This window comes from Sciurus carolinensis, chromosome 12 (genome assembly GCF_902686445.1).
Source record: "Sciurus carolinensis chromosome 12, mSciCar1.2, whole genome shotgun sequence".
Lineage (NCBI taxonomy): Eukaryota > Metazoa > Chordata > Mammalia > Rodentia > Sciuridae > Sciurus > Sciurus carolinensis.
The window spans coordinates 86,062,104-86,082,490 of record NC_062224.1 but is presented as its reverse complement, the minus strand read 5'-3'; the positions used below and the strand labels follow the sequence as shown (position 1 = coordinate 86,082,490).

The 20,387-nt window shown below is 54.0% G+C and overlaps 2 protein-coding genes across 18 annotated transcripts in view; both read right to left on the bottom strand.

Annotated features, from left to right (window-relative positions):
• Tnnt2 (troponin T2, cardiac type) overlaps nt 1–6,273 on the bottom strand; it is a 20,997-nt gene extending 14,724 nt beyond the window's left edge. For 3 of the 17 annotated variants that reach the window (XM_047520060.1, XM_047520068.1, XM_047520067.1), the window contains exon 1: nt 6,258–6,262. The gene's annotated coding sequence lies outside the window, so the exon portion shown is untranslated. Of the gene's footprint in view, nt 1–2,225; nt 2,348–6,257 lie in introns of those variants that run through there. The other 14 variants (XM_047520053.1, XM_047520061.1, XM_047520069.1 and 11 more) reach the window with 12 other exon arrangements.
• On the bottom strand, nt 5,559–20,387 carry Lad1 (ladinin 1). Its single transcript, XM_047520049.1, has 10 exons — nt 19,983–20,387; nt 12,490–12,627; nt 10,498–11,344; nt 9,935–10,039; nt 9,066–9,109; nt 7,501–7,573; nt 7,271–7,408; nt 6,864–6,950; nt 6,539–6,613; nt 5,559–6,221 (listed from the first exon to the last, which is right to left on the bottom strand). Exons 1-10 carry the CDS (start codon nt 20,018–20,020, stop codon nt 6,216–6,218), a joined length of 1,551 nt encoding a protein of 516 aa, XP_047376005.1. The 5' UTR covers nt 20,021–20,387; the 3' UTR covers nt 5,559–6,215.

Genomic DNA, 20,387 nt, shown 5'->3' with positions numbered 1-20,387 from the left:
GTGGTGGCTGAGCCCACCCCCAGGCAGCCATCTGTGAACATCCAGTGCGAGCCAGTGCTCTGAGGGGCTGAAGTGATGTCCACCTCAAGGCAGCCCCTTTGAGACTGAGGGGTTCCAGGGGAGCTGCTCTTCCCCAGCTGTGCCTCTCGGTAGAGACTTCAGACTCAGCGCTTTGGAAGCTTGGAGTGGCCCAGTCCTGCAGGGTTAGGGACAGCTAAGCAAGGACCACCCCTGCTCCCTCTGCTGGAGCAGGTCAGAAGAGCCCCGTTCACAAGGAATTCTGGATGGCAGCTCTGAGACACTCCCAAGTTGAGGGGAAAAGAGATGTCAAATGTGTAAGGTGTCACCACAGGGGACTGAGCCTCATTCTGCTAAAAAAAAAAAAAAAAAAGTCAAATCCCAGAGGGTTCAAAGGGGTCTCAGGATGACAGTGGCCAAAGAGAAGAGACTGCTAAGCCCGAGATGGAGTTCTGTGGTAGACAAGCACGGCCTGAACCCCAGATGAGCCGTCAGAACTTGGCCTGAGGTCTTGGGGAGCTGCTACCTGAGCCCCGGAGGAGCTTGTTGCCTGGGGGAGGAGGGAGCAGTTTCTCAGGGGAATGGTATGTGGCTGGCCTGGGGCACATGGCTTCTGGCTTCTCTCCGGTCCTGTCCTCCCTACCAGCTCAGAGCCACAGGGTGTGGCGCTGGGCTGGGGCTCAGAGGAGGAAAGAGCAATTTGGACTCTTCTCCCTGCTCCTGAGAGCATCAACCAGCTCCCAAAAATAGCTCGCAGGCCCTGGAGGCTGGAGGAGGGCTTTTCAGACAAGCCAGCACCCGAGAAAGGGGAGGGGAAGCCAAGCCTGGGGGCTGCAGATGGGAGAGGCTCAAGAACCTGGCCAGGCGAGGAAGAGGACACAGCAGGAGGTCAGGTCACCTTTCTTGGGGAGTAGAGGACGAACAACACAAGACCAAGAGAAGACCATCCTTGGGGGTCAAAAGATCAGCCACACACTTTTGCTGTGTGACATTAGCGAAGTCAATTATTTTCAGTCAACCTGGCTATAAAATGGATGAGTTTCCAGTTCCCGTCTTGCAGTGACAGCCCCTGGGGTTTCTGAGAAACGCAGACCCTGTCCATTAGCCCTCGCCCCAGTGTTAGCGAGAATCTTCCTAAACCCGCAGCTGGTGGCCCACCCGTGAAACTGAGGGACAGGACAAGGGGAGAGGACGGCAAGGAGCGGGGAGGGACAGTACACAACTGGATCCTCTTGGATTCCTCTTCTACCCCAGGGGAGGACTTGCCCTGGGTGAGGAGGGTCAGAAGAGGAATTTGGAGGTCAGGCCGCTTCCCAGCTGCTTGAAATTCCTGCACACTCCATCTCTACCCAAAATCCCTCCACAGGCCCAGGAGAAGCTAAAACCAAGGGAAGCTTTCTACCACTCCCAGGCACAGAGCAAGGTCTGTCCCTGTGGACACAGTGGGGTGGGGTGGGGCAAGCCTTCCGTGGGGGGCAGCTACACCCAGTGTTAACCCTTCATACTGATAAGCCTGGCTCACCCCAGGGAAGGGCCTCCCAGTGGGGGCCTGCCCATCATCTCCCAGTGCTTCCCAGCTTGCTCTTCCCTGGGGAGGGGGAAGGTGCTGGGGCAGGGAAGTCCAGGGGAATTTACCAGTGGGCTTGGAGAGCCCCAGAGGGCCCATCCACCTCCGGACTCGGGGACTTTCTCAATACTTCCAGGACAGTGACTGAGTTCCTGGAGATGAGATTTGACCATCAGGACTCATCTAACTGATACAGCCAAGGTCTCATTCTGATCTCTGGGCCTTAAGAAGAACCTGCCTAGAAAAGACCAAGTAATTTGAGGGGATCCCTATTGGTTAGGTCTTCACTGTATTTAGGCAGGCAGAGGGCCAGCAAGGACCTAGGCCAGGCTACAGATGAGGAAACTGAGCCCCAGGGAGGGAAAATGAAGAATCCACACCTTTACAACTGTACAGCATCTTTAGTGGCAGATCTGGGACTTGAACCCTGGTCTCCAATTGCTAACACAGGGTTCTCTTCATTCCACTGCACTAAGCTTGGGGTCCAGTTCCAGCAATGGCTCCTCTGCAGAGTGGTCTCTATCAGTCCAGTGTCCACTCAGAATGGACACACGTAGATGCTGGGGAAAGGGACCAGGGCCAGGTCCTCAGGTCCCCCCACCCTGCTCTCCCCTTCCCTAGAGTCTTGCCCAAATCTTACCTCTGGACAGGGCTGCCGACAGATCCTGGAGGTCTGCTCAGCTGTGGCAGGGACTGGGTGAGGGCAGGGGATGGACAGGCTTTAACCAGACGTGTGGGCTGGGGCCTGGGGAGCCAAGCCCTGCGGTGGGAGGAATGTGCAGCAGGGGACGGGGAGGGGGGGACACAATGGAGGAGGGTTGGCTGCTATTTTGGCAGGTGCCTGGGACAGAGCTAAAGGAACAAGTACCCCACGCCATATAAGCCCATGTGGTCCTCCAGCTGCTCAGATAAGCTATTTAAAACCAGGACAGATATGCAGGGAACAGGGCTGTCACATAAACCAGCTGTCCCTCTTGAGAATCCTGATAAAGCAGATGCCAACAACCCAGGCCTGGGAGGGCAGTCTGGGGACAGAAGGCGACCTCCAAGAGACTTCATGATCCTCTGTGCCAGGGTCCTGGGGGCAGAGGTGGGTGCTTATCTGCAACTCCACTGGAAATGATTCTGTGGGTGAAGATGTCTTCCGGGTTGCTAGCTGCTTCTAATGAGCAGGTTGTGAGAGCATCAGCGAGGGCATCTCCAAAGTGGGCCACCTCCGTGACCCCCCAAGGCCACGTGCCAAGCCCTCTGCCCAAGGAATGGGCTTAAACTGCTTGAGGACATCAGATCCAAGTTCAAATGGCCATACTCCTTGATGGGCAGCTGGGTTACGTGAAGGGGACAGTGAAGTTGAAGTTCATTACTCAACAGCTTTAAAATCATGATAACAATATAAATCATGATAACATGATAACTCTAGATTCAGAGTTCAGGCCCAGGGTCTTTATTGTCGGCTTACGCGTGTACGCCTTGACCGCTAGCACAGAGCCTGGCCCGTGGGAGGGCTAGAGCGTGAGGAAAATGGAGAGGAGAAGAGGGGACCCAGTCCGGGACAGCTGAGCTGATCTCCACCTCAGTATCTCTGAATCTCCATGGCCTGCAGCCCACCTGACTTTGAAGAAGGAAGGGTCCTGCTCTGGACCAGGCCCACCTCTCCCCATGTGCCCCCAAACACTGAGCCCCTGGCACTTCCAGATCATGCTAATTAGTGCTCCAAGTTCTTGGTTTTCCATGGAAAAAGAAATCCAGCCTCACCCTTTTCTGCTCCCTCCACCCCTCACCTCGCCATGTGTCCTGCCTCCCCAGGGCTCATGCTCCTGGGTCCTGGGAGTGACAATACTGCATCCTCTGCCTATAGAACTTCCATTTGCTTCACACCCGTGCGGCTAGCAGACTCTATCACTCAGCTGACACAGTCCTCTCCATGGTCCCTAATAGCCTCTGAGCCCAGTGGCCTTGATCCCCCTGCTCCAGGCTTATACCAGGTCACATGGGCCTCCACACCGCCAGCAGATCAGCAGTAGGGCAAACTAAAGCCATGGCCTGGCAGCCGGCATCTTGGGGAAGAGGGAGGCCAGAGGGACACAGCGACTGGGCAGAGAGAGGCAGGTGAAAGGAGCAGGGTCACAGAGCGGCAGGGGGAAGGAGCCAGGCTGCCCAAACAGCAGCACAGCCTCCTGGTCCCTGTCTCTCATTCTAGTCCACCAGGACCCAGCTTGCCTCATGTCCCAGCCTGGAATCTCTTGGAACTTAGAAGTTGTTTTTCTTAAACTTACCTTACAGGGAGCTACTTTCAGTGTCACTATTCCTTGCAAGCCCAATAGCCATTCAAACATGCCATACCCTGTTTGCACAGATGCCAGAAAGAGGGGTGTGGGCATCCAGATCCCCACAGAGCTCCAGAGAAACCCCACAGATTCTTAGTGTCCACAGACCATTGGCACAAACCTTCTACTAAGCATTCTAAGGCAGGGTTTCATCCAGTCGAGAGATTGACACTTAGCCGACAGGAAAAGCAAGTCACCATCCAGAAGTCACACCTTGATATAGCAGGGTGGCTCCTGACCCGATTCAGATGCCCCCGTCCTTGAAAACAGACAAGTCACCTCCCAGTGCCAATAGTAGATGAGAAGAGAAAACAGAGCCAGAATGGTAGGGGGAGAAGCAGATGCAGAGCAGGAAAGCAGGCCAAGGGGTGGCGAGTGGGTGGGGGAACTATTCTGTCTCCAGAGGGCGCTCCAGCACCACCTCCTCCTCTATGCCCACCGGCCACCCAGTCACTGCAGCCTGCACGTTATCACCTGCTGAAGTCATCTCTGTGACCGTTTGTCTCCTTGGTTATCAACTGCCTCCCCGACAGAAATGAGGGCATGTGAATGCAAAGGAGTCTTGGAGTCTTGCTCCCAATCCTAGGGAGGTGTCAGACACAAAGGGCACCACCCCCCTGAGGCCACAGGTTCCAGATAGTCCTTCCCACTGCCCAGAAGCCTCTCCTAAGAAAAGTCTGTGGTGAGTTTCGTTGGTTGGAAAAGTTCACCTGCTGGGGGGAATTCCTGAAAGAACTTGAACATGGGAAAGTCCTTTGAGGTCACCTGCTCAAATCCCGTGGCTCAGAGAAGGGAACATCTAAGGTCATACTCAAAATTCCCCACATGGCTGGACCAGTTGGGGTCTCCTCAGCCTCTGAGTAGCCCTCAGCCCGCTCCTGTGCCCTACTCTGCCCGCTTCAGCTGACCCTGGACCATCAGCTGGTGCACCTACTGCAGCTGTAGCCGTGGTAGGGTGTGGGATGCTCAGTGCAGATCTCCAGGGTCTGCTACCCCAGCTCAGTGCACATGGAGGGCCAGCTACAGGAGACTCACCTCTCCAGTGGAGGAGGACCAGTCTGTGAGCACAGGGAAGCCAGCACACAGGGCTCGGAGGGCCTGGTGCTGTCCTTAGAAGCCACGTTCTGAGAAACCCAGGGGTTACCCCAGGCGTGCAAAGCGGGGTGGGCAGGGGTTTGTACCTATTCTCACCTTCAGCTGGTTCTGAATAAAACCAGAGCAGTCAATTGGGAGTAAGAGTTCTAATGAATAAAAATGATTTTTTTTACACTAAAGCCTTAAAGGATTTGTAGGGCACGGGACCAACTTGCTTGGTTTGGTTTGTCCCGGTTCTCCAGTGGCACTCTCCAAGCCCACGTGGGCCATGGCATTGGGAAATAGAGGAATGGATTTCAGGAGATTGGGATACAGTCTTGGCAATTCCAGACTCCCAAGTCACCAAGCTCAGACCACAGAGCGATAAGCCCACCACCTTACTGGGAGAAGAGGAGAGATGAGGAGAACAATCCTCACTCCCACCCCAGCCAAAATCTCCTTCCTTACACCTTGCAGATGTCTCTTACTAGAAAGCAAAGCCTCCAGGAAGGAATCCATTTTTAAGGTATCAGTCATCATTTACACCTGAGAGTGAATGAGTTTATCAAATCTTTCCTGAGAACAAAAATTTTTTTTTTTTTCTGAGAGAGGGTAAGACAAGCAGTTGCACAAAAAGCCACTGAGCTCCTGGCCAGGCAGCAGGCCAGGGAAGGGAAGGGAGAAAGGGCAGGCGGGTGGGGTACATGGACGGTATATGCCTTCTCCTTCACAGTCTGGCCTGCTCTCAGCAGGCTGGGAGAGGCCCTGGGGTGAGGGTGGGAGGTCTAGGCCTCAGCGTGGGAGACATCATAGGCACATGGAGGCACTCATTGGGAGCAAATGAGGCAGGTGACCCTGGAGATATTGAGAGACAGCCCTGTCCTGCCTGGAAGTGAGCAGCAGGGAGAGGACATCTCTCTCTGGGTAGGACGGTGAGGCTCCACAGTGTCCACATGCACAGTGCTGTGTCCTGGGCTGCAGCTGGGTCCCAGGATCTGCTGTACCCACAGCAGGACAAGAAGGTGCCATGGCACAGCTGATCCCAGAGGCTGGACTGGGAAGGAGCTAGCTGAGTGCTGCTGATATTTCTGGCCCCCAGGGGCCCTGGCCAGACAGGTCCAGAGGCAGGAAGGGAGTGGAGGCAGTGAGCGACACTGCTGCAGAGGCGGGCCTGCCGCAAGGAAGGGCCCCTGAGACGCAGACTTGCAGGTCTGTCTTGGCGGGGCTCGTCACACCTGAAGGCAAAGGTCAGTCAGAACAAGGGAAGGGACCTCTGGACAGGAAGGTATCCCTTGGCCATAGCCCCACACCCACGCCCAGTCAGAGCCCTGAAGTCTGCCTGTTGGAGAAGGTGTGGCTCTGCAGAGCCGCTTCAGCAAGGCTGCAGGAGGGCTGTACTAGCATGCGGGTAGTGGGTCACACCAGTCCAAGCAAGCAGGCCAGGGACCTTTCCAGACACCTGGACCCTGCGACTGCAGGTCAGTTAGCATGTGCACATAAGTGAGTAAGTGGGGTCCCCCACCATGTGCCCACAGCCAGCCCCTCTGTTCACCTCAACATCCAGGGAGGCATCGGATTTCTTTGTCCACTGAGTCCTCTTGGTAGCCGCCAACTCCCTCCGTGCTTCCTGATTGGGGGCATCAGTGGAGACCAGGAACTAAGGCAAGGTTTAGGGAGGGGCTTAGGGTGCCCCCCCTCCCGAAAGAGAAAAGGACCCCAGGCCACCTCCTGCCTCTGCTGCCTGCTGACCCACAGGCCCATCCATTGCCTGCACACCTCCCCCAAATCTCCACTCCTGAAACCACCCATTGCTGTCAGGCTCTCCCTCCTCTGACCCATGTCACTCTACCATGAGACATCAAGTAGGGACAGGATACCTGGGGGTCTTGATCTCCAGACTCCTGAGTCTTACTGATCCACAGGTTGAGCCTGGATGTCACAACCCCTGACAATCTCAAGTTGTCCTAAAAAGAAAGGCTCTAGCTTAGGACTTGGGACCATTGGCAACTGCAGGGCGTTTTCAGAGGCCCTGGAATGAGAACAGGATTCTCTGTCACCCCCACACCCACCTGTGCTTACCATGTGTACTGGGGACAATACCCGCTGTAAGGAGTCATGTACCCAGCTGAGGTGATTTGGCTTGGGGACATCAATGGTAGGTCAAGTTTCTTCCAACATTGACATAAGAAAATAGTTTTCTGGCACTGCCAAGGCCTAGGTTTGCGCTTTGGAGACCTCAGGGCTCATAAGCCCAGAGACTCCCCAACAGGGCTTCACCCCTCACCTTCTGGCTGGAGGTTGGTTCTGCGCGACTCTGGCCAGCCAGTTCCTTCTCAAAGAGGTGGCGCTTGCTGGCCACACCCACAGGAGCCACAAAGAACTCAGTGCGGGAGGAGCCTTGAGACCTGACCGATTCTGATCTCTGGAAACAGAGACAAGCCACTGAGCTGTGCCTGTGAGGTGCGGGACCACACTGGGCAGGGACCCCTGCCCCTGCGGAAGAGCCCCGCCCACCTGTATGGCTGTGTGGTATCGCTCCAGCTTCTCTCCTAGCTTGACCGAGCTGGTGGTCAGCCTCACGCTGGCACTGCAGGATGTGAAGACAGGATCAGAAAAGCCAGATGAGACACCAGTCCTGGCCCCCCTCGCATCCTGCCATTTTGGCAAAGAAAACAGCAACCCCCATCGCAGAGTAAACTACGATGACTTGGTCAAGGTGAAGACTTCTGATTCCGGGGATTTTCCTCACCTCTTGAAAAAGACCCTGTCCAGTGGGACATCCCAAGAACAGAAGCATCTTCACTCCTTCCCCCTTCCCTTCTCCTCCTGCAAACTGTCGCTTCTACCATCGTCACTTCCTGAAGCTGGCCTTTCGCTGCCACCAGATTGCTACTACCTCAAAGAGACTTTGTTCCTCTCAGCTCTACCCTCTGGGGCCACAGGACAAGGACCAAACTCCCTGGCACAGCACTCGAAGTGACCTGTCCCTGCCTCTCCTCTCTGTGCCAGCCCCTCTCCCCTCCCTGCCACACACCTAGGTGCCAGCTAGCTAGACTCCTGGGCTTCATACACGGTGCCTAATCACGTGCTGTCCCCTCAACCCAAAATGCCACACCTCCAGTTTTCCGTCTGGGAATCTCCTGCTAGTTCAAGTCCCATACTGAATGTCCACTGCTCTGTGGCACCTTGCTAGCTCCACAGGCCGAGTTATTGCAGCAGCCACCAAGCGTTGAGCCCGTTACACATTCCTATCCCACACCTCCCCTCTTGGGTGACTCTGTGTTTAATGGTCTTATGCAAGTTGCTCCAGGGCAGCTGCTGTTTTTTGTTGTTTTTTTTTGTTTTGTTTTGTTTTGTTTTGTGGTGCCAGGGATTAAACCCAGGGATGCTCAACCACTGAGCCACATCCCCAACCCTTTTTCTTATCTTTTATTTAGAGACAGGGTCTTGCTGAGTTGCTTAAGGCCTCACTTTTGCTGAGGCTGGCTTTGAACTCATGATCCTCCTGCCTCAGCCACCAAGCCGCTGGGATGGCCACTGTATCTTCTTTGTTCTCCTCCTCCTCCAGCCCCACCCCCAGTCTGGCCTGGTCCAGCAGAGGCCGCCTCAGGAAGATTAGAGGGCAGAAGAATACAACAGAGTGGATCAAATTCCCAGCACGGGCAGAACTGCTTTTCAGATTCAATTTCAGATCTTTTTCAACATACAGTCCTTGGACTACTGTCTGGATATACAGAGCAGGGAGGTACTTACTGAAATGCAGAGACCCAGGTCTCCCCCCGGCCTGCCCCGGTAGAGGCTTCCCCTTCCTTGCACTGTTCTTTAGTCTCCCTTCTGGGAAACCCTCCTCCTCTACCCACTCCGAGCCCTGAGACGCAAGCCTCCTCCCCTTCAGAGTCCCTCCCCAAAGCAGCTCTCCGTGTCTCATGGCCTCAGTCCCTCCTGTTAATCCATCCCTCTGCCAGATCCAGAGCTCGGGCAAGATCTGCACTTCCCCTTGCACTGCCTGGCACAGGAGGGCAGGTGCTTGGGAAATATGTGACCAGACAGAAGACAGCTAGAGCCTCCAGGCCTCCCACCTGCGGGTTAAGGCTGTTTCCGAGTTGTCTTTCCTAGGGCTCATCTGAAACGAGAAGAGGTGGCGGTAAGTATGAGTCCCAGCGAGGTCAGGGGCCCCCCTCGAGGCAGAGCCCAGCTCTCAGGACACCTCCTTCAACCCAGACCCGCCTACCACCAAAGAAGCAGGCGCCCACGCCTTCATCGGAGGCCCTCTTCCTATCTGGGAAGCACCTTCCTCCACCCAATAGTCTGGGCCTGAAGTAATTCCTGCCTCCTCCAGCCCTGCTCAGGAACCTGTCACCACCTGTCTTCCTATCTGCTGCCCCACTGACCAAGAACCTGTGTGTACCGATCAACCTCAGGCCTCCAGTCTCCTCTCCAGGCCTGGAATGCATTAGGGCCCAAAGCACAGTCAACAGTGAAGGAGTGGATGACCCAGTGAACACAAGACTAAGAATAAACACTGGGACCCAACCAAATGAGATTTCCCTCTCCACATGATTTGCACTGTTGGGGTGGGAGCTGATTAGAGAGAGCACTGTGGGAACCCTGCTGCTTCTGCCCTGCCCTCCCTCCTGGGTGGGGACCAGACTTACGGAGGCAGGTGTGGGGCTGGCAGCCCAGCCTGGTCCTGGCGTACGCCATCTTCCTGCAGCCCCGGCCTTCCCCACTAGGTGGGGCTACTCATGCTTATGCACACCGGTCAGTAACTTTTTTCCTTTATTTAATAGGACCTGGTTTGTGTTTTTGGCCAGCCCGTGAGAATCCAAAGCCCCTCTCTATCCAGTGTGCCTTCATGCTGTCTAACCTAAGGCTCCTTTACTGTGGTGGGTAGTTTCCTCGGCGTACCCTCCAGAAGATTAGAGACAAGAGTGTCCTGGGCTCTTACCCGAAAGGAGATGGTCCTGGGGCTGGAGCGTTTGAGGGAGCTGCTGTAGGTGATCTGGGTGGGTGAGGATGCGTCTGCTTCTTCCTCCTTGCTGGGGATTTTCACCTGGGTGGAGCACAGAGTCACACAAAAGGTGGAGAATTCAGCATCCTTGGCAGAGGTCTAGGGCCCTACCCAGCCTAGGTAGCCCCTAAACCCAAGCTGCCATGGTGACCCCATGGCACCTGGCTCATTCTGGGAGCTGTGGGAGAAAGGGGGAGAGTGAGACAGTCCTGCACCTTATTCTCCTGCCTTCCCTGGAGACGGTCAGGCCCCCCAGCAGAGCTTTGGGAGAGTTTGATTTCCTAAGAACCTTCTGGGGTCCTGGAGTAAGATGCGGTAGGGTCCCAGTTGCTCCCTGCCACATGGCTGGTGTCCCTTTCAGTGGCTAGGAGCAGCAGGGAGACTCAGCCTGAAGGTGGGAGGACAGGAAGCAGCAAGAGAGCCAGAGGCCACTGGTAAGACTGGCAGGGAGACCAGTCCAGGAGGCAGTGGGAGGGAGGAGACATGGGAGAACTGCCAACCTGGAGCGTGATGGGCTTAAGACGAGAAGCCACTGTCGGAGGGTCTGGTGGGGAAGGTGGGTTCTTGCCCGGGAGGGTTCTTCCCCTCTGCTCCTTCGTTTTGGCCTGGCTTTCCCCAGAGGCCTGGGGTGGCTCTGAGGCTGTTGCCTTCCTTGGGGCCGGCTTCGTCTCTGAGACCGGTGACTTTTCAAAGATGGATGCTTTCTCAGACACCAATCTCCTCTCGGGCATCTTCTCAGAGACACTTGCTTTGTCTAGAATCGACGTTTTCTCCAAGATGGATCTTTTCTCCGATGCTGTTGTCTTCTCAGACACAGATGTTTTCTCAGGGGCGGGGGACTTGTCTGAGACACCTGTGTTTTCTGGAACAGGCTTCCTCTCTGAGCTGCCTCGCTTCCTCGGCACTGTCTTCTCAAATGAAGATGTTTTCTCTGGGGCTGGTCCCTTCTCGGAGGTGCAGGTTTCCTTGCTAGGCGCTGCTGTCTTCTCTGCCACAGGAGATTTCTCAGAGACTGAAGTCTCCTCTGGAATCCCCTTCTTGCCTGCTCCTGGTTCCTCCTCCCGGGCCCAGGGTCCTCGCTGCTCCCGGCTCAGTCTCCTGCGGGGTGGGGCTTCTGGTTCCTTCTTGGGCACTAGGGGCTGCTTTACGGCCTGCCCCGGGCCCAGACCATCTCTTCCCTCCTCAGCCTCTATCCGCTCCTGGATGGGGGTCTGTGCAGCCTCCACTGCCTGCCGCCTCTGCCTCCGCTCCTGCCGAGTCCTGAGGATGCTTTGGATGTCCTCATCTTCATCTTTGGAGGCTGGGGGTGGTAGCTTGGGTACCTCTGCTTCCTCTACGCTGGGTAGCCTGAGCCAGAAGAAGATGGAGACAGGGTGGGAGATAGATTCAGAGGACATCAGAAGTGAGACAATCAACAAAGACTGATTGTGCGACAGCTTTATGTGTGACAGGCTATGCTGGGGCTTGGGAGGTCAACAGGAGTAAATGGGGTCCCTGACCCCCAGAGCTTAGATCAAGGTCAGAGGTGTTCAGGACTGTCAAAGGTCACACAGCTAACTGGAGAGAGCTGGGATTAGAACTCAAGGCTTCCGAGTCACCCTCACCTACTCCTGTCAGTCATATGGGTGCAGCTGGGATTAGGTGGCAGTCACAGGTTTGGCATAGCCCAGGGCACATAGCCCAGCTCCCTCCTCTTGGGGGCAAAGGAACAAGAGCAATATGAGAAGATTGCTCCAAACCTACAGCACTTAGTTTCCAGCTAAAGGAGATTACTTTCCTTCCACTACCCTGCTCTCCATTAATTTCAAGCAAGTTAACGCACTGTCTGCCTCTCAAATCTCAGTTTTCAAATCTGCATACTGAGCTTGTCAGGAGGTACAATGAGCCTCATTCCATGAGAGCACAGTCCTGGTGACATTCAGTAAGTTCTGGGCCCTTGTCTTCCTTTCCCGCATGCTCCTCCCCTCCGAACTAACTTGGGGAGGATCAAGGCTAGAGGGAGGCAGCCTGTTTAATGGACAGAGTTGAGCCACGGGAGTTGACAAATCTGGATGGAAATTCCAGCTGTGCCACTCTTGAGGTATATAATCTCAGCACATCATCTAAATGCCCTTCCACCAGTTTCTCAATGTAAAACTGGTTAATAATCCCTGTCTCTCAGGGATAGTGTGAGGATTCAATGAGCAATGTCCATAAAATGTCCAGCCAGGTATGGGCGGGGGGCGGGGTGGTCTCAAAAAACAGCAGCAATAGTTGCGCTGGTGAAGATAGAACCTGGCAGAACAAGAGAGGGGTCTGAGGAGGGTAAGGAACTTGAAATTTGTCTTCTCGAGGGTAAGGAACTTGAAATTTGTCTTCTCACCCTTCAGCCTCATTCCCTGGGTCTCGAGCCTGTGGCAGACCAAACACATTGCATGGAATATGTCTGGGCCAGCCAAGTCCATCCCTGACACCTAGAATGAGGAAATGATGCCTAGCCCCCACCCTGGTACCTCTCAGTGGCCTGACGGTCTCCGTTCTGGGTGAGTCTGGGAGACTCATCGTCTGTGGTAGAACTCAGGTTGCGATGCCGGCGCCTGCGTTCACGCTCCTGCTCTTCTTCATCCTCCAGAGTCCGCTGCCTGGCCAGGCTGGGGGAAGGAGGTGAGGATCAGCACAGCTCTGGGACACCCTAGCACCATTCCCAAACCAGACTCCCATGGACTAAGAGAAGAGAAAACACCCTCTAGGCCTACAAGCGGCCATGGAGCACGGGCAATATGGACGGTCTGAACAGAGCCATGGCTGGACTTCTTCAGAGACCCAGGATGAATGACAAATGTAAAATCACTCAGTAAGATTTGTGTGACCAGGCATGGTGGCACAAATCTAGACTTTAGACTGCCTAAAGTCTAAAGTACTTGGGAGGCTGAGGCAGAAGGATCACATGAGCCCAAGAGTTCCAGGCCAAACTGGGTAACACAGCAAGATTTGCTAAATTGGCCTCAAATTTGCAATCCTCCTGCCTCGGCTTCCCAAGTAGCTGAAATTATAGGCATGTATCACTCCGCCTGGCTCCTGGATTGTAGGATGTTTAGCAGTAGCAACATTTCCCAGTTTTGACAACCAAGTTTCCCAACATTGAAAAATATTAATATTGGTATTACCAATATTACCAAATAACCCTTGAGGGTCATAATCACCTCAAATGAGAACCACTGTGTTGAAATTTTCTCAGGACTCCAGGGTGGAAATGTGGGGCCTCCCTCTGGGGTGACTAGGAATATGGAAAGGTGAGTATCGTTCTGCCCAAAGAAAGCAAATGAACTTGACAAATTCCATTCTCTTTTCAGTCCTGGAATTCTTAGATAATATCCCTTAATGGAAAATCACAGGGGAACCTCCTCAGAGTTATCCAATTCTCCGTAAAATCCTAGCCTTTAGTGATAAGGGTCAGGGACAGACTCACACATTAAACAAGTTATACCTGGAAAACACTAATATGCCTTCATTTCTCAGGAGTACTTTTAACCTCTCCCATCTTTTAGAACTTCCCTTTGCCTGGAAAAACAAGGGGACCTTATACACCCTACTGCAGTTCCTGCACCACATCACCCGTCACCAATGGGACAAAACAGGCACTCTCCCAAGCAGCCAGCCGTCCCCACTATCCATCCAGCCACTCTTCATTCACATAGCTATCCATCCATCCACCTGTCAATCCAAATACCCAGCTACCGTGTAACTTGCTGGATTCCCTGCCCATTTCCATCATCTTCTCCACTGGCCCTACCACCCACCTCTCCTGCAATCCATCTATTCTCCATCTACCTGTTCTTCTAATTCAACCAAAGAGCAAATAAATACTTGCTAAGCAACTGTGATGGGCCAGCACCATGTCGGGAACTGTGGGAATCACAGAACAACATGGCAGCTTCTTCACCCTAGAGAAACCTACAAACCAGTGATCTAGAAGCATGTCCACCAAGAATTCTTCCAACCAAAGTACAGAAATCGTTCTGCAGAGTAAGAGAGCAATGACTACAGATAAGTACTATCAAAGACTCACAGAAGGGACGGCACCTGCACTGAATCGCAACGGGTGATGGACTGTGGGAAAACTGGCAACCCAGGCAGAAGCGGGGCACCAAGCATGCTGAGAAGTTCAAAGGAATGGGGTTTGTTGGGACAGGTTGCTGTGTTTCCCTCAGAGATGCAAGAGGATTTGAATAGTGGAACGCGGGGCTGTAAAGGTCAGATGGGCTGAGCATTCCCTGGTGCTTTCCTATGACACCCCTAGCGCTCTTTGGGGCTCAAGTCAGAAGGTTCTGGAACTTGCCCTGAGCTACAGCAATGACTAGAAAGCCTCCTCTTGCTGCTTTCAGGTGCCACTCTCAGATCTCTTTAGTGGTCCTGGCCACTCTGTCCCTGAAGTGTAGCGTCATGAAATCAAGCCTTGACTCAAGGGGACTGGTTTCTGAAAAAGACAAAAATCACATGAACCCACAAATTTCATACTGAATTGCATCTAAGATGCACCTCTGGGCCTCCTGAGGAAGAGAATTCTCGGGAGTCTTTACAAGGGAGGGTCAGGGCCTGGTTTCTAGCCCGCCTGCCCTTGGACAAGTGGTTCCCTTTTCTCTTCTTCAGTTTTCACTCCTAAAATGATAAGGACAAACCACATAACAGCTCTGCTTCTCTTCTAGGTCCAGCCTCACATTTATAGAGCCCACATTTGCTAAACAAATATTTTTTGAGCACCCACGTCCCAGGCATGATTCCAGGGGGAGGGCTACAGCAGGGAATGAGACCAGCAGGCTCTCCCTTCACAGAGCACATGGAGGGTGAGGCAGACTGCGAACAAGGAAACAAGCCCCTGAAGAAAATGACACGAGGACATGGGACGAGGTAAGTGATGGGAAAGAAGGTACTTGGGTGGAAGCCTCTCTGAGAGACCTGGCTTCAAAGCAGCAATGTCCCAGAAAGGGGACACAGCACACACACAGTCTGGTGTGAGCCAAGGGGTATTCAGGGGATGACGGCAAGCCAGGGCCAGACAGCAGCCCACAGGGAAACTGGACAGCAAGCGAAGGCAGAGCAGAGGGCCATGGAGACCCTCGAGTATCCAATATGGCGGCAGGCACCCAATAGGTGCCAAAAAATGGAAAGAACGAGCGTAAACATCAGTTTTCGGGACTGCTGTCCTTCCCAGGAATTGCCAACGCTCTGTCTCCATCCAGAAGAGCACAAAGGTGGAGAGGAAATCCTGAGCTCCTCACAGGCAATCTGCCCATCTCTCTGCGCAGTGGGGGAATGTCTACCTGCACACACCCCACAGGAAAGGGAAACTTCCCTTGGAAGAGAAACTTCTGTTCTCCCAATTCTGCCAACAGGACAGCTCTTTTGGGGGAGTACCTCAGAGCCCCCCTCATCAGCCTCCCCTCTATTCCACCTCAGCGCACACGCAGAGGGGCCCCCCAATCAAAGTTTCCAATATGAAAACAAGCACCCAACAAGTGCCAACAAGTGTGAAAGAACAAGTGTAAACATCAGCTTCAGGACTGTGGCCTTGATTGCAGGCCTTAAACAAGATTCCCCTCGGCCTTCACATGAGCCCTGTGAGCTCTATGTGTTTCTAGATTGTTCCTTCATTCACTCTCTTATGAGTCGGCTTCTGCCGGCTTTCATCTGAGGCCACATCTCCACCTCTCCTTCTCTGGATATAATCCTACCCTCCAAGTTTGGGAACAGCTCTTGCCCTCCAAAGAGGGACTCACAAACTGAGGAAAGTGACCCACAAAGTCAGAAGCTCCTCTCCCCTGACCACACCCACAGCAGGGCTGGGCTGGAGCCTCTGGGATTCCTTGGTCCTGAGCAACCCAGTTCCCACACACAGTTCTCAGCCCTCAGGGAAGCTGCGTATTTGTTTATCCTTCAGCGGGGCCCTATATGGTATGTGATCAGTCTGAGCCTGGTCTCTTCAGAAGTGACTCACTACCCGGTCCCGTCCAGGCCTGGGCTATAGGGGATGGGGGCCAGGTGTCCTTGAGTGTTCCTAAGTTTTACACCAAGACCCCACAACTCACCCACAGTGATATGGCCACCACCTCTGCTGCTCAGGAATCATGGGGCTTCCTTCAACCCCAACACCTGGCAAAATAAGAGTCCCTTCAGCACTACCCCACCCTGAGGGAGGAATGTTATCACCAATAAGCAAAGATTATTGGCCTCTAAAGATGAGGAAATGGACAGAAATTGAAAGGAAAAAGGGCAAAGGTCAGTCTCCAGGAGTTGTAACTGCTAAGAGCCAAATAATAGAGTTGAGGGCCTAGAACAGGGCTTCCTGCTTGCTGAATGTAGTAAAAAATAAATCACTAACCTACAAGAATAAAGGAAGATGTGATAACACGAATACTCAAGTGCTTCCCAAAATGCCAGGTACTAAGTATTTCACAAATACTTAAATGTACAAATGCTTTAAACACCTTTCCACCCCTGTGAGGTAAAGGGTTGTCACCCCATTTTGCATAGGAGGAAATAGAGGCTTAGAGGTTAATAACTTTCTGAAGAAAATGCAACTAATGAAAAGAAGGAACTCCAATCTAAGTCAGCCTCCCAAAACCTCATGTCCTTTACCATGACACCAACTGCCAGAAAAGGATGTCCTGGGAGGACTAGCAGGAGGTGAGGGGGTGGGAGACCATCTCAGCAGCCCACCAACAGCAGAACAGTAAGGAAAGGAGCAAGGGAGCCCTGGAAGGTTGGGATTCTCCATCCCAGGACAGGCTGGAGTTCTGGGTGCACCCTGAGAGGGCAGAGGTTTGGGCCCCAGAACCAGGCCCTGGGTGGAACCTGTAGACTCCAGCAGCAGGGGAATGCCAGGCACTCTCACCAGCTACGCCACAGTCCTGGGCACCTGGCCCACTACTCCCTCCCTCTCCACAAAACTTTCCTCCACCTCCCAACCTTCATTGAGGTCAGATACCCCTCTATTTGCCTCATAGAGGGCTGCTAATCCTTCCCCACCCCTGACTCCACCAACTCTATCCTTTGGGGATGGGGGTCCTCTCTCTTACATAATTCTAAAGTCCTTCCTCCCTGGAGCTCACTTTGAGCACTCTCCTGGAGCGGTTTCTTCCTGAAGTCTGATTTCCATCTATTCTGCATCAAGTATATAAGTGTTTGTTAAATGTCATGTTTGGCAGTAAAACCTATTTTCCCAAATTGAATCATATGTAGAAGCCTGTTTTTTGGCAGATCAAGCCTCAGCTACTCTGGTTAAAGTAGGAAGAGGATGTGAAAGCTGCCCCAGAAGCATTTTGTTGACCCTGGGGCTCAAGAAGCAGGGGTTGGGGAAAAGAAAAATAGAGGAAATAGCTCAGGCCTGGCCATGACCTTGGGCCAATCTTCACCCCAGAGTGAGCAGGCCTCAGGTTCCCCTTCCATATACTGAGGGGTCACTGTGGGTGGTCTGAGGTCCCTTCAGACCCGCCCAGATGATCTAGGGAGAGGTGCCAGGAGGACTCTGGGAAGCACTTGGAGGTGGGAGGGCTGCTTAAGGCCCCAGCAGGGAAATGATTAACCTGTGGCTGCTTAGTCCCAGGCACTCCCAGATCCACTCCTCACCCCCTGCAGACAGGCCTGGCCTAGCCCCACTGGTCACCAGGTCAGCCCAGGGAGGAAAGGACAAGGCTGCTGACCAGGGCAGCAAGCCAGTCAGCTCACAATCCCAGGTTGGAACACCTGAATTTCTACTTACTGCCCATGACAGGCTGCAGGCTGGCCCCAAGCTCCCTACCAGAGGGCCCTTATTGGGACCACACTCACCACACCCTCCCTAGCCTGGGAGACTTGGTTGACAGTGACTCACAGCCCTTTCCTCCTGGCCCGCTGAGGCTTGTTGTTCCGTCAAGGAGCAGAGCAAGAGCGATCCTCTGTTCCAGGTGCCTCATCAGGGTGAATGCTGGCAGCAGCTGTATCTACCCACAGGGCTCTGAGAGGGCTGGGGACAGGCAGGGAGGGTAGGCCAGGACTTCCCTGCCACTTAGCCTTGACATCCCATGGGAACTTGGCCCACCCCTGCCCACCGAGTCCATGTCCCTCTGAGCAGAAAAGCTAAGACCAGACCTTGCTCCTACTTTAAAAGTTCTGATACCCTAGCTACCCCCACAAACATACACGCACACCTATACATAACCAGGCGTGCTCTGAGACACAGGATCACAGACACCCCACCTCAGTAGTGTCTGCTGTGTATTTTTAACCCAATACAGAGTACCGGGTTTTCAATGAACATTTAAACTGAGAGTACTTGAATTTGCAAACTCTGAACTCAGTAATACAAAAACCTACTGCCCACACACGTCTCATCACTACATAGGTCGTAAATATTCTCACCCACACATACGGCCACACACATACTTCTAAGCATATATTCATAGGTACAGATATGCCACACCTAGAAGCGAAGACACTCCCACATCAACCCCATGCACACTGACCCACATGCAGAGTCCAAGGCCTTGAACCCCCGCCCCACCCTCAGCAAACCTTCCCTGGGGTGTGTCAACCTCTTCAGCAGCCTGGGTTTCTTTTCCAGAGCACTGGGTGCCCTCCATTCTTGGGGCTTACCTTTTCCCTTCTTTAGACCCCATAAGCTTCTCTGCACTGGGGTTACTGGGCAACTGTGCTCAGAGCAGTGTGAGGTCTTGAGAGTCTGGGGACATGCTCCCTGTTCCCCTCCCTCTGGCCCAGGAGGATGAGCTACTATGGAGAAACTCAGTATGAAATCCTGGAAAAGCTGAGGCCCTTCAGGGAGGGTGAGAAGAATGAGATCTTAAAGTGCTGGAAAATGCCTGAAAGATGCCTTGATAAGCAAGGCCTGTGATACCCAAACTGCTGGAAGGGGCTGGGTTGCACCTGCAGAGATGGCCCTAACCTCATGATAGGTCTGAAGATCTAAAGGCTCACCTGTGAGGAACTAAGAGGTCAATTTCTACCTGGCTGAAGCCTAATAAATCAAAGAAGCAAGATTCCAGCTTTGGGCTACTGCACTGGCCTCAGTTTTCTTAAGGACAAAGAGTGAGTGTGTGTGTTTTGGGAGACAGGGTACCCAGTGTAAAGATGAGGAGATAAAGATGCTCATTTCAGCACTTCTGGAGAGGGGTGGAGGGCAGCTTCAAGAGGAATCACTAACCACAAGGAGAGGGCTTCCTCCTGGACACCTGCCATTCCTAGGCTTCTCTCTCTCTCTCCTCTCTCTCTCTCTCTCTCTCTCTCTCTCTCTCTCTCTCTCTCTCTTTCTCTCTCTCTCTCTCTCTCTCTCTCTCTCTCTCTCTCTCTCTCTCTCTCTCTGTGACAGGAAGTTCACCAGGTCTGGATAAGATACACAATCCCCACACACTTTATGAGATGAGATCTCAAATGAAGATGGGTCAGCAACCATCTTGAAGTCCCCAGCCCAGCTGCCACTCCAAAATGCCATACTCACAATTTGAGCCTCCCTTGATGGAGAAGGGGAGTGGTCTGTTCCCCATTCCGCTAACGGTAGGGCCACTCCTATTCCCTCTCCCAAGAGGGGTTGAGAGACCCTATGCAGGAGCCTGACACAAGAGCTCTCCACGGGAGCCAGGAGCAGTGAGGGAGGCTGAAACCTTCCCAATTCCCCCAAAAGTTCTTTTTACCCCACCGTGGGAACGGTCACACCCTGGAGCTGTCCAGGCTGGGGATCAACCTTCACCAAGTACTCCGTTTGGGGTCCTCAACCCCCAGGGGAGAACAGGAAGCCGGAGATGAGCAAGAATGTCACTCTGTCAGTGAAGGATCGCGAGTTTGGCCCCAATTCTGTCCCTCCTGAGGAGCTGCAAAACCGAGAACCCGCCTCAGTGCCAGGATCCCAGGGCGGGGAGGAGACCGATGACCAGGGACCAGAGATCCGATCGTAAGGTATGCGGCTGACCACAGCCCGGCATGGCCCCGCTCCCCTCCTGCCTGCAGCGGCGCTCACCTGGACAGCGCGGACCAGTCCTTTCTGCTGACAGACATGCTGCTGGAGCCCCGCGGCCGCCGCGCGTGGTGCCGGGTGCTGGGTGTTGGGTGCCGGGTGCTGGGCGCCCGCCGCCGCGTCTCACCTGCACGCCCCTCCCCCGCGCCCAGGTAGGATCACATGGCCGCTTATCTCACCCGCGCTCGCGCCCCGCGCCGCCGTGCTCCAATTTGCAGACCGGGAGCGGCCTCTGGGGTGTGGGCGTCCCAGACAAAGCCGCATTGATCTCCGCCCGGCCGCTCTGGCAGCGCGGGGCGAGCGCAGGGTGGACTGTCCGACCGGCCGCGGGCTCACCGACGGCGCCCGGGCGAGCGCGGGGCTGCTCGGCTGCCCCGGGCGAGGGCGGGCGACTTCCTGCTCAGAACC

Coding starts and splice junctions, on each gene's coding strand:
- Lad1 (XM_047520049.1), bottom strand. CDS start 20,020: ATGTCTGTCAGCAGAAAGGACTGGTCCGCGCTGTCCAG. Junction 12,628..19,982: donor GACTGGTCCGCGCTGTCCAG/GTGAGCGCCGCT, acceptor TCCTTCCCCCAG/CCTGGCCAGGCAGCGGACTC. Junction 7,409..7,500: donor GATACCACACAGCCATACAG/GTGGGCGGGGCT, acceptor CTCTGTTTCCAG/AGATCAGAATCGGTCAGGTC.